Here is a 21,888-nt window from a genome sequence, read left to right on the forward strand (position 1 = left end):
ACTCCGAAAAACGGAGAAAGATTTACTACGTTTTCTAGAAAAACTGTCTACAGACTGTTTTGGGTACCCGATTGACTGACCGTAATGCAAACAGCAAGCTATACAAAAAGTTTGGTTCAATCACGCTTTCTAGGGCTATAATGAAAGGTTGAGATGGCTAGGGCATATTCTGCAGATGAAGGAAGACAGATTGCCAAAGATTGTGCTTTTTGACGAACCGTCTAGGGCTAAATGGAAAGCAGGTCGTCCTCGGTTGGGGTGGGATGAAGTCGAAAGGAAGGATTTAAGGGAAATGTGAACTTCCTGGAAATATGCCAAGAGGGAGGCTTTAGGCTTTGAATAGATTTGGATGGAGGAGAAGCGTGTATAGCTGTTTTGGCCTCAGGCGGCTTGGTGCTACTGTGAGTTGTTAGTAGTAGTAGTAGTACTTATGATTCTCCTTATGTGATTAGTCATTTTGAATTATTTTTAAGTAAGGTGTTAAATTTTTACTAATGAAAAAGATCGATTAGCTTCTTGGCATTCAAATAAGCATATAAAAAAATTATGTAAAACACCACAAAAATTGCAATTTTTTTATCTCAAGCACGGCGTTAAAGTGTCCTTAAAAAATAACCTGCATATATAATCCAAGAGACAGGAATGTCGACGAAATACTTTATTCCCAAATATTAAATCTAAGTTTAATGGCTACAACAACTCGGAGTGTACAGTTCCTAGGCCTAGGGTTAATAAGTTAACACGTATCTAGATTCTTAAGTGACGCTGATTTATGCATATTGTCTTCAAAAAGAGCAAAGGTACTATCCATACTTTTAAAAATCTATCGAAGATCAAATTTCTATGGAAAGAGAAAACCAGGATTTGAGTCAAAAACCTATGAAACAGCAAAGTTGGTACAGTTTTATTGATTTTTTTTTAACAAGAAACACAGATTTGCCTTTTCGGTTTTGTTGGCAAAAGTCTACAAAATTTAGTCAAAAATTACTTTCCAAATTACTTTGCTCCTTTCTGTTCAGCAGCAAAATATCCCATAAATCAGCCTCCAGTTGAACACTAGCAAAAACTGGCGATTACACAAGCAGCATAAAATACATAGAAGAGCTGAGTAACACACATTTTATAGTATAACTTTAGCCAATAAAATTTTACTTGCTTAAAATACTACCCCCCCCACCCTCCGAACTGTTTGTCCGATTCGTAAAAACGTAACATAAATGAATATAAACAACTTTTGATGCATTATTCAAAGCTTTTTTGTAACCCCCCCCCCCCCGAAAAAAATCCTGGACAAGCCCTGGCTTCAAATTTTTTTCTCTACTGGATAGGAGAGATTACAACTTTGGGCCCCTGAAATCCCTTCAACTAAACTCATCTGAACTTCCAAGCAAAATTTCTTTATATGGGCAGGATACATGTATCTTACGTGTCTCGTGTAAAACCAGGAAAGAACAAAATGGACGACATTAAGGTTATTACTATCAGTGAAAAAGCGATATAGCTAAATATTAACACAGTGTTTAATGAATATAAGGTAGCAATAGCAAGAAAACTATAACTTTTTCTTTTGAATAATTAAGAAGAAAAAAAGTGCGAGAACAATAACAGATAATATGAAGAAAGGAGGACCATAATACGATACGGAATATAAATACCTACATTGTCTTATCAAAGAAAAACAAACTCCTTATTCCCCAAATGTTATGAAAGAAGTTTTCAGTGAAATTATTTAGAATTTTACAGAGAAAAGAGTCGACCCCTGGTGAAAAATAATAATTAAAGTTAAAATACATTACAATTATGGACGAACAATATTGATTCTTTGAAATTTTGCCCCTGAAAAAATAATAATAAGCTCTTCGGTAAATACTAATTCAGTAGTCCTACATAACTTTATCAAATATTCAATTCACTTTATATGACAGATTATTCAAAGATAGAATCAACTCCTACAAAAAAAATTTACTCATTTCTATTGACAGGAGGGTTGCCAGCAACATTTGCAGTACCTTCCGATGGATGAATAAATTGTGAATCTTCAGCAGGTGTACCCTAAAAGAAAATAAAATAAGAATATGAAAACCAAAAACCCATACTGAGCTGTACATTCCGAGCTTTGATGGTCAAATCCACTTTGAGATAAAACCGTTCACTCTTTGCAAGTATTTATCAACGCTATTGCTTTGCCACGTATATTAATACGTAGCTCCAATCTGGAAACTTCTGACAAAGCCTGAAATCCACCCTTTGCTTTTCTGATTTGCCAATAACCTTCCAAAATTATGGTTTCGAAATAGCTTCTTAAATTAGCTCTAAAGCCTAGCTGACCCGAATTTATCGTTAAAAAAATTCTTAGACGACGAGATTTTCAGGCAAGAATGGGGAAATCTACTTGTCTAAGTTTTCTGTTCGTTCTATTCACTGTTTTTTTGTTTGTTTTTCTTTTTACTTAAAAGTTACTGTATTTTGTTACTGGTGTTTTTGCAGTATCTTGTCTTCGTTATTTATTATTTTTATACTCTTGCTATTTTGTGCTTACTGTATTGGATGGCTTTACAAATATGTTATTCTAATATATCTATAAAAACATATTTTGCAATGGATTGCATTATATTAAAAAAAAAAAAAATGCGCTTGCTATATTTTGAAATGCTCTAATTGGTCAAACAATATGTTGCAAACAGCCAATCAAAATAAGGGAGCGGGACTCCTCTAGCCACACAAGGAAACTTCTCCCCCTCTAAATATACAGATACTTGCAATTTTTAATATTTTCCGCGTTTTCCAAAGCTTCAGGTTTGTTCCTATAAGCCCCTTACTACTACTACTACTACTAACAACTCACCGCAGCACCAAGCTGCCTGAAGCCCACAAAGCTACGCACGCTCCTCCTCCATCCCAATCTATTCAAAACCTCCCTTTTTACACCCGCCCACGAAGTTCCCATTTCCTTTAAATCTTTCTTTAAGACGTCCTCCCACCCCAGACGAGGACGACCTGCTTTCCGTTTAGCCCTAGACGATTGGCCGAAACGTACAATCTTTGCCAATCTATCATCCTTCATCTACACAACGTGCCCTAGCTATCTCACAATTTTTCTCAACATAGCCCTAGAAAATGGCATTGAACCATACTTTTCGTAAAGTCCACTGTTTGAAATACAGTCAGTCAGCCGAGTACCCAAAACAATCCGTAGGCAATTTCTCTGGAAAACATCTAGCAAATCTTCATTCGCTTTTCTGAGCGCCCATGCTTCAGAGCCATATTTGACCACTGTCATCACTGTAGCTTCTAATATTCTAATCTTGGTTTGCAGACATATCTTCCTATTTTTGTATACACATTTTTGTATACAAAGTTTTCTTTTATTGAATTTGTTTTTATTTTAAGAGAAATAATCCCTCCGATGAAATTATCATTGTTTTCGAAATTCTCAAAGGATAATCTGAAGAAATTAGATCTAACCTTTGCTATTTTCACTTCAATACTGCTCTAGTTAACAGCGGTATTGTAGTTGAGTTAGGTAACCCAAAGTTGGCGACCCTGCCTGCTGAGAATTCATGTGGCAAGTGCCGTGCTTAGAGTGAGTAAGTAAAAGGTCCTTCGACCAGGGGCGCCCTGAGGCTCATTTTATTGGGGGGCGATCTTCGTAAATTTTACCGGGTTGCTACTTGATTTATGCCGAATTTTCTGCAGAAATAAAGAATTTTGCTAAATTTCGGCCTATTTTGCAAAATTTTACAGAATTGCTGCCTGATTTATGTCGAATTTTCTGCGGAAATCAAGAATTTTGCTAAATTTCGGCCGATTTTGCAGAATTTCTGCGAAAATTTTCGCCTTCGGGGAAACTTTTACCGAATTCCAAAAAAGCTGGGGGGCGGCGCGCCCCTCCCCCATCGGGACGCCCCTGCCTTCGACTGTTCCTCAAATTAGAATTGCAATGGAGGTTCCTGAAGTCTTAAGGATTTGCCATGCTAACCATCCACCAAAGTGTCCTTTTATCTGTCTACAAATCTACAAAACTCTCCGACCATGGCTAATTTTTCCCTTCCTCATTAGAAGTGATTGAGGCAAAGGCCTCATTGAGGCCTTTGTGGCCTGCACCTCGAATCAGTTCGATGGGTCCACCCACTATATTATTAACTAAATAAATACCCTTCTTCACACACTTCACACGGACCTGCTCCCGGTAGCCCACTGCACTGTGTGTGATCCCAGATAAAAGAGGGTCTCAGATCACACAAAATTACTTAACATAAAATTATTGAATTTGTCTCTTGGTGTTGGGAAGGAACCAATACCCAGCACATTTAAACAACATATGCAGTGTGAAATCGTAAATAAAAAATAATGGAGACATGTAATACTGTCAATTAATGGGGTTTAAGAATAAGCCCAACAATCAAACGGAATATGCAAAATTTAGAAAAAATACTAAAACAACTCACGCAACATATTCAAGTATACAACTTACAGGTTAATTGATGTTATAACCTCTTCTGCAAAATAAAAACTAAACAAACCTGTGTCTGAGCTGCTGCTTGCTCTTCATGTTCAGTAACGATGGCGCTGTATGGTGGTGGTGGGACGGGGAACAAAGGGCTCTTAGCAAATCGAGGGTCGTTCATAGCAGTAGCATAATCTGGTAAATCAGTTGAAGGGAAAGAAACAGTTGAAAAGGCAGGGGCTTCTGCATCCAAGCTACCAGCGCTGGCTATAACAATCTAACAAAATGTCAAGTACTTATTACATGTCCAAACGATATTCAAAATAGCTCCCTTAAAAAAAGTTCCACTTCAATAGTTTTCAATAACTAATCGACTCTGTCGATTAATCACCATAAAACTGGCAATCGACCAAGCTCATTTCGCACTTAACCTCCAACATATCTGGAAGTCAATCCATTTTTAAATTGGGCGTAACATTCTATCGGATGTTCAGGGGCTCTAAGATACCTGATATCCTTTTATAGAGCTTATGTACCAAATTCACTCAGTTTTGACGTTTTTTATTGCTCTGAGCTATTACTGAAAAGTTATCATACTTACTATAATAAATTGGTATTGCAATTTTTTTACCAATCTTAAAATTTATACCCAAAGGAAACAAGTAATTTAGTTCTATGGCCGCCAAGCTGAGACTGAATCCAATCAAATTTCTGCCCCCTACCCCAAAAGTGACAATAAAAAGTCAAATACATTATACGGGCAAAACCTTAAAAACACTTTAAGGAAAGCAACAATTTAAATTCTAACCTACAGCCTTCTTACGGCAAGATTTTAAAAGACCGTTTAAACTACCAAGGACATCAAGATGAAAAGATTTTTTGCTATCTGTCTCCATCTTAGGTCTATCCTTGCCTGAAAACCAGGATTTTCTATAATTTTTTTTATGGTCGTTATAAAATGCTGAAGGTCAGAATTCGTGCGCAAAAAGTTTCACCAGTATTTCCAAAATAAACCATGAAAACAATATGCGGAAACTAATTGGATAAATTCGATAATACCTTTCGCACAAAAAAAAAATTCAAAAATGTTGCAGAAATCTGAAAATAAATTATTTAAAGACATGTCTTGAGTTTTTATTATGCAGAATTTGACATCTATCCTCCATGGGGTAGTTTAATTGCTTATCATGTATTTAGCGCTAGTAAAAGCAGCCAAAGGGTGAGTTCAATCTATCTTTGTTGCACTTTAAACTGTCACGTCTCTATTTCTTTCATTGGTTTCTGTAGTGAAACAATCATTTTGTTTGTCCTCATTATGTGATACAAGTTAAGCAATAAAAGTGATATTTTTGGGAAAAACATTTGGAAGGAATAAACACAACAAAATAGGATAATTGTCTTTCCAAATCTATACTCTTAGAGGTAAGGCAACAACTAATAATTTCAGGTGTTAATAATAATTAAATTAATGCCTAGCAGAGTTTTAGCTATTCCATTATGTAACTTCTTGCCAATTCCTATTTGTTAACGAAATGTTAGGGTTTTACATAATTTTACGCATTCAATCACTAGATTTTACCCACTTTCCTGCCAATTACAGCTTTTGTTTTCTTTCTACAACAGTAATCGGGAAAGTTACCGTTTCTAGAGCTCCAAGATAATATATTTTTTTTTTGCTTGCTATCTGCTGATTTTTCACACACTTTCTTTGTTTTTAAACTCGGCGCACGCGAAGTGTAAAAAACTGCATGAATTGAAAATCTTTTCCATTAAAATTCAAGTTCCCGGGTTTTCCTAATTTTTCAAGACGTATATGAAGGGGTGGATTTAAAGCTTTGGCGCTTCTAGGCCTAAGCGTTTATGCCGCTCAGTATTCATGCCATAGGAGGGAGGGTCAACTCTCCTTAAGAAAATAATCTTTATGATGACAGTAGAGATGACCCTATTGATACAGGACGACACCCGTGCTGCCACCTACAACTTTTTTTTACATAATTTATGCATGTTTGTTGTCAGTGAGAATGAAAAAAAAGGAACTTTTTCACATTTATGGATGTTTTCATGGATGGTTATGTGTAGGTCGATTTATTTGATGTTTTTCATGGATGTTTTATGGTTTTTGTCAGTGAGAATTTGAAAAAACAGGAACTTTGTCACATCTATGGATGTTTTATGGTTTTTGTCAGTGATAATTGTAAAAAAAAGAAACTTTGTAATATTTTTGGATGTTTTTATTTATTTTGTCAGTGATAATTTGAAAAACAGGAATTTTGTCATATTTATGTATGTTTCTATAGTTTTTGTCAGTGAGAATGAAAAAACAGAAACTTTCTCACTTTGATGGATTATTGAGTCTAATGGGGGCAGGTCAGTGACACTTCCTTCTTGTTGTTGCTCGATGCAAATGTTATGATCCAGAAATAGTATTTGTTGTTGTTGCTCGAGCCAAATGTTATGAGTTTCCCGGAAACAGTTAGATCACGTGTTTCCTTCTCAGCCAATCAGAGGGCTTTGTTTACATAACAATTCGACCTTGAGATTTCGTATATAACGGGCATGCAATGTGATTCAATTATCAGAAAGTATTGTGACACAATGGATAGAACAATTGACATAATTGATGAACTTGAGGCCTTGGCAGCCACAATTAGCAATTTAAGTGCATTTTTATTTTCAAATAAAATTGTTTTCCATGGTCACCCTCTAGTATATTCAGCTAAATCCCCCCCCCCCACAAACCTAACCACCATACAATCTTTTTACTGGATGGAAAACGTAAATATATTCTTTTACCCTCGAAACCTAACCCCCTCCCCCATTGTCTTACAATCCCAAATTCTTGCCAATAGAAATACCTTTTCGATAAATTGCTGTTTTTTGTTTTCCATGGTTACCCTCTAGTATATTCAGCTAAATCCCCCCCCCACAAACCATGCAATCTTTATAGTCACTAGAAAACGTAAAAATATTCCTTTACCCTCAACCCCACACCCCCATAGTCTTACAATCCCAAATTCTTGCCAATAGAAATAATTTTTCAATAAATTTATTCTTTCTGTAAGTCTATCAAAAAGTGACAATCAACTTCTATCTATCTCTTAGCTATTAATATAACGTTTCCATTTCAGCCGCCGCTAACTTGAAAAAACATTTCCGCAAGGTGATAATTAGCTGACACCCCACAATTGCACTTCCTGCTTGTTTACGATAGCGGTCTAGCCCAAAGGATTTGTTTCCCGTCAAAATAAAACGATTTTAAGCAAAAAGATATTGATGTATATTAAGCTTGTAGATTCGTAACCTTGTCTTTCCCGGAGAACCAGTGAAACTGATTATTTTCAAATTAAGTCTAACAATATATTTAGGACACTATGTAAAAGGGGGGGGGGGCAATACATCGCTTCTAACAGCTACCTTGTAAGTAAATTATTTAAACGGGGAAGGCCAGTAAGAGAACCGACGGTTTCTAAGAAAGAAAATAGCTTTATTATGTGTACATTTACATCCAAGATTGTAATTTAGGCCTATAAGCAGTGTGTTAACGATCTAATTTAAAGCCTCCCTCTGATCCATGGGCTTATAACATTTCGAAATTTTTACTTTTTAGTTTACTGTAATGTGATAAATGCTTTTCTAAACAAAATTATAGTTAATAATTTTCTTTCTTTAAAATAAAGGGGGAAATTATTTCGAAACTAATTTTTTCTCTTCTTTAAGGCAAATCATGAAGAATTTGCGGCCGCTACATCGATGAGAGCTATGGGTAGCACAAATAGCGGAGAATGCTCGTCACCACCACCCACTAAGAGAGCGAGGGGTAATAATGCGCCCCCTATGAAGGCTACTGTCATACAATATGGTCGCTGGCCAAAAACTCCCAGCTCCACACTGCCTGCCTAAGAGCAGCCGTCTGTACCAGCCCCTGTCCCGGCTGCACAGCCATATGACATAGCTGGCTCAGCTGCACAAGAAATTAACGTCGCCCCGTCTGCCATCGAACACACGTTACCTGGACCATCTGGCACCCAAGTGCTGCCAGGATATGCAAATGTAAGCACTTTTTTCCTACCTATCTGTTTCTTCCAATGTTTTTTTCTTTTTCAATCCCAATATAAACCTATCTCTGCGATATATTAACCCCCCCCCACAAACCCAACCACTATACAATCTTTATACTCAATGGAAAACGCAAATATATTCTTTTTACGCTCAAACCCCCTCCCAGTGTCTTACAAACCAAAATTCTCGCAAAAGAAATAATTTTTAGTTAAATTCCTTCTGTATTTACAGCTAAAGTGTCTGCCGACTTCTGTCAATTCTTAGACATTAAGCCGCTATGTTTTGACATAAGCCCTCAGCACAAACATATAAATAGATCTGTTTCATCCCCTTTTCCTGTCTTGCTATATCATTAGCGGTTAGGGCGCCAAGTCTAAGATTTCAATGCTTTTAACATAATTACGTTGTTTGACCATGAATATTAGCTGTGAATTGTCTGCAAATTGGCGGTAGATTTTTGAAAAATTGGAATTCTATGTAAGAGCGAAACAAGTTATACCCCCAAAAATAATGATTGCTATTTATGACATCGCTGAAAAGGGGGGGCATAGTTGCCCTCGAATCTTTTTGGTCACTTAAAAAGCGCAGTCAATTACTGCTAATGCTCACCGTCTTTGAAACTCTATTCCAGTCACATAGTTTTAAGAGAGAGAGAGATTATTCCAACTGTCACATATCAACGTTCTAATTTGCACTGAATATTTCTATCGTGCCAAAGATTTCAGTCAGGGGAAATCAACTTAACGGTTCTCGACATTTTGAAGTTCAAACTCGTTCATCTAACCTCCATAATTAAACTCATGTGTTTACTGAATCAGTATGGAATTAGAAATATTTCAACTTTTTAAGGGCAGTATGTAAAGGGGGCTGGGAAGATCTCTGGGAGGTACTGCATAAAGCACCGTTGGCCCAAGAAGTACTGTAGGGATGCGCCGCAAAAAAAAATTGCCACCTTCTAGGTCATATCTTAGATTATCTTAAGTTAAATTAACCAAATGCTTTTAAGCAATAATAATCCAAATTTTAACAGTAGGGATAACACATTGAAAATAAACTATTTTTTCATTTATAGATTGGTGCATTGGTCCCCTACTCACCGTCCAGTGAAGAAGGGGAAGAAGAGGCAGTGGAGTTTCAAAACAACGAAACATGGGACAACTCTATTGAAGTACCTTTTAATATTGACGATTATTTAAATGATTTTTTAATGTAGAAGCTAGTACACTTGAGCAGGGTGACTTGAGACCTAACCCTTTGCAACTTTTGGATGATTTTACTGAGAACCCTCCTCCCACTGATTACCTACTTCAAGCGACTGAAGTTGAGCAGAGCCCAAGTATTGTTAAACAACTTTCGGGGGGGGTATATCATCTACCGATTTTCAATTATCCAACAAAATATTAAATAATATAGCTGTTTTCACTGCGACTTTTGGGGATCCCCTGAATTCACTAATGGGAGGAAATTTTGTGTTTGATCCAGTAGAGATTGTGCATGGCTATGTAGATAAAATTCGTGCACTACTGGAGAACCAAATTCAGTTGTGGGGAGGTAGGGATTCAATTAAGGTTTCTATTGTTTCAAAGGTTTTCTATTTAAATGAGGGGAAAAGTGAGGTTTATTATCATTATATACATTCCGAGATGCGTTTAATTTATCAAAATTTAGGAAATTTTGAGGGTGTTTTTAGTGAGTGGGTAGGACAAATTATTGCGCATCTAGAGAACTATAGCAAAAATGGGAGCGGATCTGTAGTTTTATTTATTGAAAATTTAAATGTTAATATTTGTAAATTTAAGAAAGATTTTATTTTAAGGGGGGGGGGGCAGGGTCTGATAGGGATACAGTTTTAAAATATAATCCAGATCTAGAGGGTTGTCGTGGTGTCCAGAAGATCTGTTTTGAAACAGATCAAAAGTGTTTCAAGTATGCTTTCCTCATATCAGCATACGAGCCGCTAGCAAGTGACGCTACCAAGACGAATTTAGATCATTGGGCTCTACACGGGAAGGACGGGTCCCATTTCCCAGTTGTAGATTTTTCATGCTTAGAAGGAAAATACCCAGTAACGCTAAGATCTATTGACATTTTCGAAAGGGTCAATGCCCATTTAAATATTGGCGTTACTGTGGTACAGTACGAAACAGAATTTAAAGATGGGACTGGTTCAAAAAAGAAGGGGGGGGTTATCTCCGTCAGGGACCCGTCAGTTTATTTGGTTAAACATTAGGTTTGGTTGTTATACACACCACCTAGTGAACCAAACGCAATCGGCCATTTTAACCCTATCACTGACATCATTAGAGTTCTGAGGGGTGGTAAGAAACAGAGTTCCCGTTTCTACTGTCCAACCTGCCTGTCTAGATTTCGGACTGAACTAAAGCTGCGAAATCACATGAAACATTGTAGCCGGCATGGATATCAGACAGTGGAAACGGTTTCAGGGGATAGGGCCATTCTACGCTTTAAAAATTTCCAGAATACCCTCCTCCAGTGCAAAAAAAAATCTTTAGATTGCGAAGCTAAGCTAGTGGAGGCGAATGATCCACAATTTCCAAATCGTATCAAAGAACACCCGGCCAGAGCAGTGTCCTGTGCACATGCACAAAGAGACAATTCTAAAACTATGGAGCTGTTAGAAATAGTTGAGACACTAGATAAGAGTGATTGCATGTTCAAGGCATTGACTAAACTGATTGGCACGGCTAATGACGCTATTTCTCGTTTTGGAAATACGCATTATCAAATGGTACAGTCTGCTGCGGATCGTCTCGAGATTAAAAATAAAAAATATGTTGGGTTTGTAAGGGGGAGTTTGTAGAGGAGGATAAGGGTACTAAAGGGAAAAGAGGGGGGAGGGGGACAGTCAGAGACCATGATCACTTGTGGCAGGAAATATCATCTGGGGGTAGTAATTTTAGAGGAGTTGCGCATCAATTGTGCAACTTAAATGTTAGCCAACAGTTTTTTATCCCTGTTTTTATTCACCATTCTAATTATGACTTAAAATTTATTTTAACCGGCACTGGCACGTATGCAAAGGGAGGGAGGGGGAGTAAATAGTCCATGGGTGAATTATTTATTTACCTATAACATTATTCCCAAATCGGCTGAGAAGTTGTTGCTTCTCGTACTGAAATGGCAGGTAGTGGATAATGAGCGTACGTGCTGGAATAAAATCAGGTTCTTAGATTCTTTTAGTTTTTTCCCCAAATCATTGAGTCAACTAATTCATGTGCAGAAAAGCGACAATTTTGATAGCTTTCCCTTGCTTAAACAGCACTTTCCAGACACTGAAATGTATGACTTATTAACCAGCAAAGGTGTATATGCATATGATTATTACTGTTCTGCCGCTCGCTTAAGCGAGGAGAAACTACCTCCAATTGAAGCTTTTCACAATTCACTGACCAACAGTGAATGCACAGCCGAGGAGTATGAGTTTGCCAAGGTGTGGGCTAAGGGGGATTGTAAAAATGGGTAGGATTATTGTAGACTGTACTTGGCCAGTGACGTTCTAACTCTGTTGGATATAGTCTGTAAGAATACAGACCAGATCTATTCAGAGTTCGGGTTAGATATAGGATATTATTTTTCTACACCTCATTTAGTGATGGATTTAATTTTAAAAATTAGTAGGGAGGAAATAGGCCTAATCCCTGACGTAGATCAACACCTTTTTGTAGAGCTTTCAATGCGGGGAGGGTATGTTTTTCACGGGGACCGCGTCTTATCAACCGATCCGAGCGGACAAAGCACCGGTGTAAAGTCAAATGCAGTGTTCTTGGACATGAACTCGTTGTACCCCTCGGCAATGTCCCACTACTCTTTGCCGTGTGGGAACTATCAATGGCTTGAGAATCCTTGTGAGTACCCCGACATTACAACACTCGAGGAAAATGGGCCGCAGGGATGGTTCTTTGAAATTGATGGTCACAGCCCGCTGGCCCTTCGCGACTCTGTCAAAGATCTTGTTTTTCACTGCATCAATCAGTCCGTAAGTAAGAACTTACTGAACCCAAAACCCCAGTCGTGGATTGTGACTATAAAGGGGCCCTAAGTTCCATCCGAACAAAAGCTTACTTCATAATTTCATCCCAAAGAAACCGCTACTGGTCACCATGTGCTTTTGCTTTGGAGGTTAAACAACGGCTTCAAAATCGTCAAAATACAGAGGGCCCGGCAGTGCAATCAGGAATCTTATTTAAAAACGTTTATCGATACTTTTGTCGATAAACACTCTAAGGAAAATTCCAAGGTAGAGAAGGAATTGTACAAGCTCATTCTAAATTCAGCGTTTGGCAAAATGTGTGAAAGCGTACGCCACAGATCTCGCTGTGATGTCGTGACTGACCTTGTCGAGTGTGTGCAAATTATTGCTGATCCCAATTTTACACCATTTACGAGTATAGAGGCCGGCACAGTTCTTCTACACAGGAAAAAGTGAAATGTGGTTCTGAACAAGAATATTGCAGGCGGCAGGTTAGTAAAGGAAATTTCAAGACAGCTCATGTTCTCGTTCATTGAAAATGTGCTCAAAATGCTATTGTTCTGGGCGGGGGAGGATATAATTTAATCTTGTGATGCGGATTCTCTGCGGCTAAAGTTGCATGGAACTTACGATTTCTTTGCTTATTTACAAAATGGGGACCACATCAGCTCGCAGATGGATTTTACCTACTGGAATCCTTTCCTCTAACCCAATTTGGTGAAACGTCAAGCCCCCAACCAGCTACTAAAATTAAAATCAGAGACGGGGAGTGATTTGATATCCAGGGGGGTGTTCCCGGGTCCCAAAGTTTATTACGTTGAAACTCACAGTGGGGATAAAAAGAAGGATTGTAAAGAGGTGCCCACGCATTTTGTATAGAGCAATTTTAACATGAGCGTGTACAAAAACTGTATAGAAAGTTGCTTTGTGCCAAGAGCGAAAGTGCTTGCATTTTGCTCTCTACAGTATAGAAATTATGCTGTGAGAGTGAAAAAAAATGCAATATCAAGTATATCTGACAAGGTCTATGTGCTCGAGAATGGTGTGAGTGTCCTGCCTCATGGCCACTATCGTATTTCAGACCGAGTTGAATGCATAGACTATCGTAATCAACTTGGTCTGGATAAACTAACCTAACTAACCAACTAACCACCACCACTAACCCATCCACTAACCAGTAGCAGTGACGACAACTATGGTTTTTTCATCACGGCTCCCGGTGGGGTGGGGGACCCTTCCCGCGGCCGGCTCCCAGGGGATGAGGGGGCCACCAATCACTATAATGATCAACTGTGCTAGTTCCAAGTGTATTTTGTTTTTCTACAAAAAGCGTTTTTTGTTGTACAGAAAAGTGTTTTACAGAAAAGTGCTGTAGATGGACAAAAGTGTTGTACAGAAGTGTTGTACAAAAAGTGTTGTAGATTGACAAAAGTGTTTAAAGACAAAAAGTGTTATCATTGTTCATGTTGAACAAATAGAGTTTTCATGTTGACCAAGTGTTCATGTTGAACAAATATTTGTTTTCATATTGCTGTAATAAATGTTGCCATGAAATTTTGTTTTTGTTGTTCTTGAATAGATAGATCTATGGGAAAATTACTACTTATTCATTGGACACATATGGTTTACAGTTAGTCATAGTCCGACTGTTGTCAACAGCATGTATCAATTTAAAACACCCTTCAGATCGTTTTTGTGTGGGCCCTCAATGTCGGGGAAAACAACACTTTTAGCTAGAATAATTCAAAATTGCGATAAAATGTTTTTGGAAAAACCGAAAAGATCTACTATTGCTATAGTATTTGCCAGGAGTCCTATGATAAAATAAAAGCTATTGCCACCATCATATCAATACCATTCATTAGAGGACTTGATGTTTTCAATATTATTCAACCGAATTAATGGCTGATTATTGATTATTTGGCTGACTCCATTGAAAACTTCTCACAGAAAATGCTATAACTGTTCACTGTTCGATCTCATCATGAACACATTTCCATAACCCTGGTTCTACACAATCTCTTTCATCAGAGAAAATGTATGCAAACTCTTGCTTTGAATTGCACTATCTATATTATCTATCGAGTTGTGCGGGATAAGAGCTCACTCATAAATCTAAAAAAAAACATATAACCCCGCACACTAAAAATTATGTTTTAAGCGTACACACAGGCGACTAGCAAGCCCAAAGGTTACATTTTGCTGGATCTTAATAAGAGCACGCCCGAGGATCTACGTGTAGTCACCGAGATTTTCGAAAATTAAATTAAAGTATATCTTCCGGTGAACAGTAGAAAAGGCTATTAGTCGCAATCATGACACTGAAGAAACTACACGAACAACGGCATTTATTTTCCGGTTTAAGCACTTCAAAACCCTTGCTTAGGAAGGTTATACTTAAATATGGTGTCAACAATGATTTCATTAATCTAGTATCTGAACTTTTTTTAAATTTAACTGCGGGAAATGTTCAACTGGAAGAAGGTTTTACACAACGGACAAACCAACATCGTTCCACTGTACGTGTCATGGATTTTAAAAACACGGTAAACAAATTTAAAAGAAAACGGCTCCTTCAAGCAGGCGGTAGCTTTTTCACACTTTTACGGCCAACAATTGCAGGACTTGTAAGTAGTTTTCTCTAGAGAATGGCAAAACCATATAAATTGATACCATTTGAAACTGTCCTCTTGCCAATTGAACATTTTGAAGACGATCAAAACAAATTCAATAACGATGAGAATATTGCTAACTACAAAAAACTGCTTTTACTTCAAGATACTTTGTGTCGTGTGAACAAACACAAACTTCATTTCTAGAGACCCGCCGTCACTGATCCCTCTAAACAGGAAACATATCGTCATGATTTTGCACAATCATAGAAGAAGGAATTGAATTCGATTGTATTGAAAATTAGAAACCTATTGCCAGTGACCTATCAGGAACAGAGGAAAAAAGTTTTATCTTATCTTGTGTTAGAAACTGGTGACCAAGATCAAGTCGACAGCGCCGGCAAGCGAATTATAATTCAAGGAAAAAGTTATAATCTCGTTGATTTAAAATTGTGATATGGTGACGAATCGTAAAGGGCTTTTATCCTTTGACGATAATTTATACACCTTTCTAAGTGTACCAAACTTTCCCAAAAGTCTTATTGGCAATAAGCAAATTCTAAAGAAACTAAGAGAGCAAATTCTAAGATAGTCCTCCAACAACGTCAACACCATTTAAAAAAGAAGAAGATTCAATATTTGAAAATACTAGCACCACTGATTTTACAACACCTGTGGCTGCTAGTCAAAAGCGAAGACGAACTGATTCATCCTCCAGCTTGCAAAAGGGTATTATCCATTACACTACATGTTTACGTTCGAAATGGATGAAGCTCTGAAAGGTGTCTATGAAAATGTCGTTGAAGCGGGAAGCTTAAGTTCTCTCAAAACGCTTTCTAGAGTTGTCTCCGGCACCACATTGAAAAAAGCAAAAGAGTATCTAGAAAATGAACCGAGTTACACACTACATCGGAATCAAAGGCTTCGCGGTAAACAATATCGAAAAACTAAAGCCTTTTCCCCTCTGCATGTAATATAAATGGATCTTTTAACCTTAGACACACTTCAACGGCATCACAATGAACTCTACAAATAAATTCTGGTGGCAATCAGTACCTTTGCTCGCTATGCATATGCCATTCCACTGCGGTCAAAGAGAGGTGTTGAATTTGCTCGAGCCATTGAAATTATTCTTGAACAGGATTCGTATAGAAAAATTCAATCGGATCGTGGTTGTGAATTTGTTAATCCTCATGTGCAAAAGGTTGTTTTGAAATATAATACAATACTATTTCATAGTCACGGCCCGATAAAGGCTGCATTGGTTGAACTATTAATAAGAATGATCCGTCAATTAATGTCAAGATATTGTACATTAAAAAATGCACCTGCTTTTATTCATAATTTAGATAAAATCATGCAGATATACAACCATCAACCTCATCGTTTTCTGTCAAAATCTAGCTCTCGGGAGGTTCATTACAGTTAAAACACATTAGATGTTTTTTTAAAGCAATGCTCCAATGGCAATGAGAAAAAAATGAAGATTAAATTCAACGTTGGTTTTAATGTTTGAATTATTAGAACCCCCAATATTTTTGAAAAGGGAATAATTTATGGAGCATTAAACATTTTAAAGTGTCAAAAAACCTAGACACCAAACCCATGACATCTCGACAACGAGACACCAAGGATGAAGAGATTCTCGGTGATTCTTATGAATTTGAACTGCAAAAAGTTATGACCACAAGTGAAATTTATCAAATTGAAAAGATATTATAGAGTCGTACTCGTAGGGACAAGAAACAGTTGTTTGTTCGTTGGCTAGGATACAACTAAGATTTTGATTCTTGGGTCAGTTCTGAAGATATTAACAATGACCAATGATTTCTATGTAACTTTCATGTCCAATGTTTCTGATCCTCTCTACAATGATCTGAATAAAACAAGTGATTTTTTGACGAAACTCTCACCCGCTATCAAATTTGACGGAAAGTATGAGGTGGCTCTTGTTGATTGTATTCTAAAAAATACATATGATGTCCTGAGAAAGGATCGTAAGTATGAAATAAAAATTAGACCCTATGATTGGCCGCCACCACCAGGTGATCAAGAACAAATTCAAAAAATCAATTGGATGGATTATCCATATATTGATTTACCCTACGAGGAACTCACCTGCATGAATGATTTATGCCGTTCTATTAATAAAAGAATTTCCGCTCGTAAAAAAGGAGCTTTTCATTTCAACTATTCAAAGGAGGAGGGCAAGATCTACATTAGTTCACCTATTGCCAGCGAAAAGGTTATTCTCAATGATAACCTAAAGGATGTTCTCGGCCTAAAGCTCAATATAATCAACGGTAAAAGTGCCGGAAACACTAATTTCATTTATGCTGACTATCCACCTGTCTTCTCCACAGACACTTGTATATTTCTCTACGCTTCATTTGTGGAAACATTTCAGGTTGGTAATTCAAATTTTCCCCTCCTATGAGTTCTTGAACGAAAAACCAATCAAGAGCATATTCATCACTACAATATAAAGCATCTTCAGTATATTCCCGTAAAAACTTCCTATTTGGAACTCTGTCAGTTAACACTAAGAACTGAATTAGGTGATCCCATAGCCATTTCAAAGGGTTTGGCTGTGATTACATGTCATTTTCGCCCCATCGTTCAACAGCAAGATGTCTAATAGAAAAATGGTATTCACTTGTCCTGATATTGATTACTATGTTAATACTGTTGGTCCAAGACAACGGAGCCATGGAATGGACTATTATAAGGGTCGCTCGTCAGTTTCAGGCTATGGTATCGGCAGCTGGTTTTCTAAGCTGTTATGCTCGTCACTACCACTGGCTAGAAAATATCTTTTACCGGCTGCAACAGATTTTGCATCCTCTATACTATACGATTGGGGTTCTGACAATTATTTTAAAAAAAGTGCTATGAAAAATCTTAGGTATAGTGCGCGAACTCGTGGCGAGAAATTAAAACAAAATGGTAAAGTTTTAAATACGTTATAAAACAACACATGACTCATCAGTCTCAACTCAGGTCAGAAACAAAATACATCCCCCTCATCGAAAAAAAGAATGAAAAAGGTGCTATGCAGAGTAACCAGATGCCCCAGGAAGAAAATTTTTAAATCGAAACTAGATTTCTTCTCTTAAGGTGTCCTACCTACCGCTTAAGGATTCTCAACCTTCAATGACCGCCTCATTGAATCTGATCAATGCCGAAAATGTTGATGTGAGTGTCAAGCATGGATACTATGAAAAATTTTATCCACTAAAACCCCTCTCCGATAATATCCACTTTCAAATTTATTCCAATGATGACTACTTTATGGACATGTCTTCAACATTTATAGATTTACAAATGAAAGTCCGGAAATCCGATAATACAATGCCAGTTCGGACCGATGGGATATCCTATGAAAATTGTGTACTACATAATTTATTTCGTCAAATTAGTGTCTATATCAATGGTACGCTGGTGAGCACAAGCAATAATCTCTCAAATTATGCAAGCTATATGCAATTGATGTTGATGAAACCCAATTCATACAAAGATTTGAGAGGCACCTCCAATGGATATGAATATATTACTAATACTGATAGTACAGATGCACTTAAAAATGCTACAACTAGTGAATTACATCTAGTTTGAAAAATATATCATGAAATATTTAATATACCCCAATGGCTGCCATCCAATGTTAAAGTGGATATAAAATTGACGCTTGCACCCTCCAATTTCATATTGAGAAAGGAACTTGCTGCCATTCCCGATGTAAGTCTCTCCCTCACCTCGGCAATACTTCATGTACGCAAACAGCAGGTTATGAGTTCTATTGCTTTGGCCGTGGAAAAACTGAGAGCCAATGGAAATAATATTAAACTACTTGTTCCTCATACAATCAACGTCATATTGCCATGGGGTCACGCACCTTCACCGATTCATCCTTTATCAATGGTGAAATGCCCTCGAAATTGGCTTTGGCATTTGTAAAGAGCGCCAGTGCAATAGGTTCATGGACTGGATGCCCATATTAATTCGAGATGTTTGGGCTTTCATCTCTTGTGTGCAAAATGAACAGCATCCCACTCTACAATCTATCTTTTGATAAATCCTATAGAACATTGTATGAGTCGATCTTACAAACCTTAGATCGTGATTCGCAACTATTTGAAAATGGTATAACCGAAGATATGTTTGCTAAAACACATGGTATCATTGTATTAGAATTGTGTGCCACACAGGATATGAGTATAGTACGTACGGGGACTGTGCGTTTAGAGTGTACATTTGCCGACCCATTGGCTGAGAGTATTGCACTAATCTCACTAAATCAATATGAAACCTATTGGGAAATCACTCCCGAAGGCAGTGTTCTAATAGACTTGGAGCCATGAACACAAGTCAAATAATCAGTGTATTTAATCTGGACCCCTACATGCCCCAGTACAAATCATTTTGTCTAACCTCAGACTATCTTGGAAAAATTCAACGCTCGAGAAATATCTTGATTATTGTTAATAGCAGTCCATCGACTGTGGTGACGGGTCATTGGCTGTGCATATCTCGAAAAATGAAGACGACGGAGTTTTTTGATCCTTTTGGTCTTCCCTATACATTCTACATACCTCACATCAGCGTCTATATTGAAAGCAGTGGAAAACGACTATTCAAAATTAGAAGAGGGTGCAAGATCTAAGACTAAAAGCTGTGGCTTCCATCTGCTATTAAATTTTGTCTTCCGATGTATTGGCCATACCTACATGCAGGTTCTTCACATTTATATCGGTAATCCACGTCTGAATGACTCTCTAGTCGAAAATATACTTGCATGCGTATTTAATATTGATTTTAGTGCCCTAAGTGTAAAGTGCTAAAAAAATGTTTGTAAATATATTTATTAATAAAATGTATATATATATATACAACAATGTCTTTAAATCTTCACTTTTAGATTTCTTCATCGGTGTATAGGCAACTGTCGTGAACCACTAATGCTGGTAAAGCATTTGGATTCACTGTATATTGATCTTGATTGACGGCAAAGTCAGGGTCACATTTTCTGCAGTACAATGTAACTTCACTCTTGTCATATCTCTTTGTATAGTCAATGATACTATTTGCATTCATATTATGAAATTCACGAGTTTCAATCTGTCTATTTGAAGCAATATCACATACAGTGTTTTAAAGTGGTGAATCACATTCGGTAACTGCCAAATAAAAATCATTTGGTTTATAGTCATAGTAGGCAGTGTCATCATAACGCTGACGTAGAAACCCGATTGTCTTGTTACCCCAAGAGTTGAATCGTAGACCAGATTACTCCTCCCTGAATAATTTAAATCCACGACGATACCAATCTCATAGAAATAAACTGAAATCACGTTTAGGATTCTTTCAAATCATAACGGGGTAAGTATTCTTCCACTGATCGCATTTATCGTTGTGACAATTGGAGCAGAGGTGCCCGCCAGGGAGAGAGCTACATACATTTTCAAGACATTAATTACATCCTTTATTTCGTGATGCAAAGCCTCTGTCTAATTAGCAAGGATTACATAATTTACACTTTTCATTATAGTCGTCAATAATTGTACATTTCTCGCATTGAGTCCAACTGCCAAGAGTGTACATGCACAATGGGCATATATAGAACATTTTTTGGTTTCCGATGTCAACTCTCTCACAGCTAAAACTAAACTGATCCTCTTCACTCCATAAATTCAAAATGTAGAAAAGGGGAGAGGGGTAACTATCTGACGCTACCTCATTCGAAGGAGTTATCTAATTCGGCAGTGCTTTCAAAAGTGCATTCGCAATATTATTCTGGTTTGTCTTTATTAATATATCAATAAAATTAGTATATGCATTGGAATCACATTTTAAAAGTTTCATACGATAGTCCTATGGGGAGAATCAGTTTTCATTATATTGTCAAGTGTTCCCTGAGAGAATATCCTGCGTTGAAGAGATAACTCGAGAAAATCATCATCCAAAATCAAATGTTTTTCCATAAGAACTAGATTCCTCAGGATTCGCTCTTTCTCGAATTTATTCATTTTTCAATCCTTTCACTCTGACTGTTGACTCTAGACTGACCCTGATTCGTCAGCTCTAACCAGAAAAGCATGTACAATTAGCGATAGAGTTTATTGTCTTCGATTTGTTTCACTAATGCACTTAAAGCACATTGAAGTCTATTCACATGTGCTATATCAACTTTTGCGGCGAAACATAATTAATCTTCCATTTTAAATTTGCTCAAGGATATCACATATCTTGCATATACTGTATCCCATTCCAGACAAAGCCGCAATCCTTTCGTAATATCCACCGCAATGTTTAGTTGCGCTTGTATTTTTAACGTTAACACCACTATCAACTTGTAAGTGGGTGAACATTACACTCGCCATCGACATTAAAATATAAAAAAACAAACTGTTCCCTTTTAATCATAGTAGAAGGTTAATAAAATCATAACAAAAATCCTTTTCACGTATTACCTCCACCACTGCCATGTAACAAGATATATGATTGTCTGAGAAAAAACCACTCGATCCAGCGGTTTCACGAGCAAACATAGCATTTGGCTCGAGCACAAACAAGAACTACTATTTCTGGATTATAACATTCGCCTCGAACAACAACAACAAGGAAGTGTCATTGACCTGCCCCGTTAGACTCAATAATCCTTCAAAGTGATAAAGTTTCTGTTTATTCATTCTCACTGACAAAAAACATAAAAACAGACAAAATCTGACATAAGTTCTGTTTTTTCAACTTCTCACTGACAAAATCAATAAAAGCATCTA

The 21,888-nt window shown here is 37.2% G+C and overlaps 1 protein-coding gene across 1 annotated transcript in view; it reads right to left on the bottom strand.

Annotated features, from left to right (window-relative positions):
- Nucleotides 1-645: 645 nt before the first annotated feature.
- Nucleotides 646-21,888, bottom strand: part of LOC148946879 (lysosomal-associated transmembrane protein 4A) — a 45,493-nt gene continuing 24,250 nt past the window's right edge. The window contains exons 7-8 of the mRNA XM_089096688.1: nt 4,524-4,778; nt 646-2,052 (exon numbers count right to left, since the gene is read on the bottom strand). Coding sequence (XP_088952814.1) covers nt 4,725-4,778 — 54 coding nt within the window. The 3' untranslated portion in view covers nt 646-2,052; nt 4,524-4,724. The remainder of the gene's footprint in view (nt 2,053-4,523; nt 4,779-21,888) is intronic.

Source organism: Artemia sp. Qi Xiang Cuo, chromosome 11 (genome assembly GCF_049724085.1).
Source record: "Artemia sp. Qi Xiang Cuo chromosome 11, ASM4972408v1, whole genome shotgun sequence".
NCBI lineage: Eukaryota > Metazoa > Arthropoda > Branchiopoda > Anostraca > Artemiidae > Artemia > Artemia sp. Qi Xiang Cuo.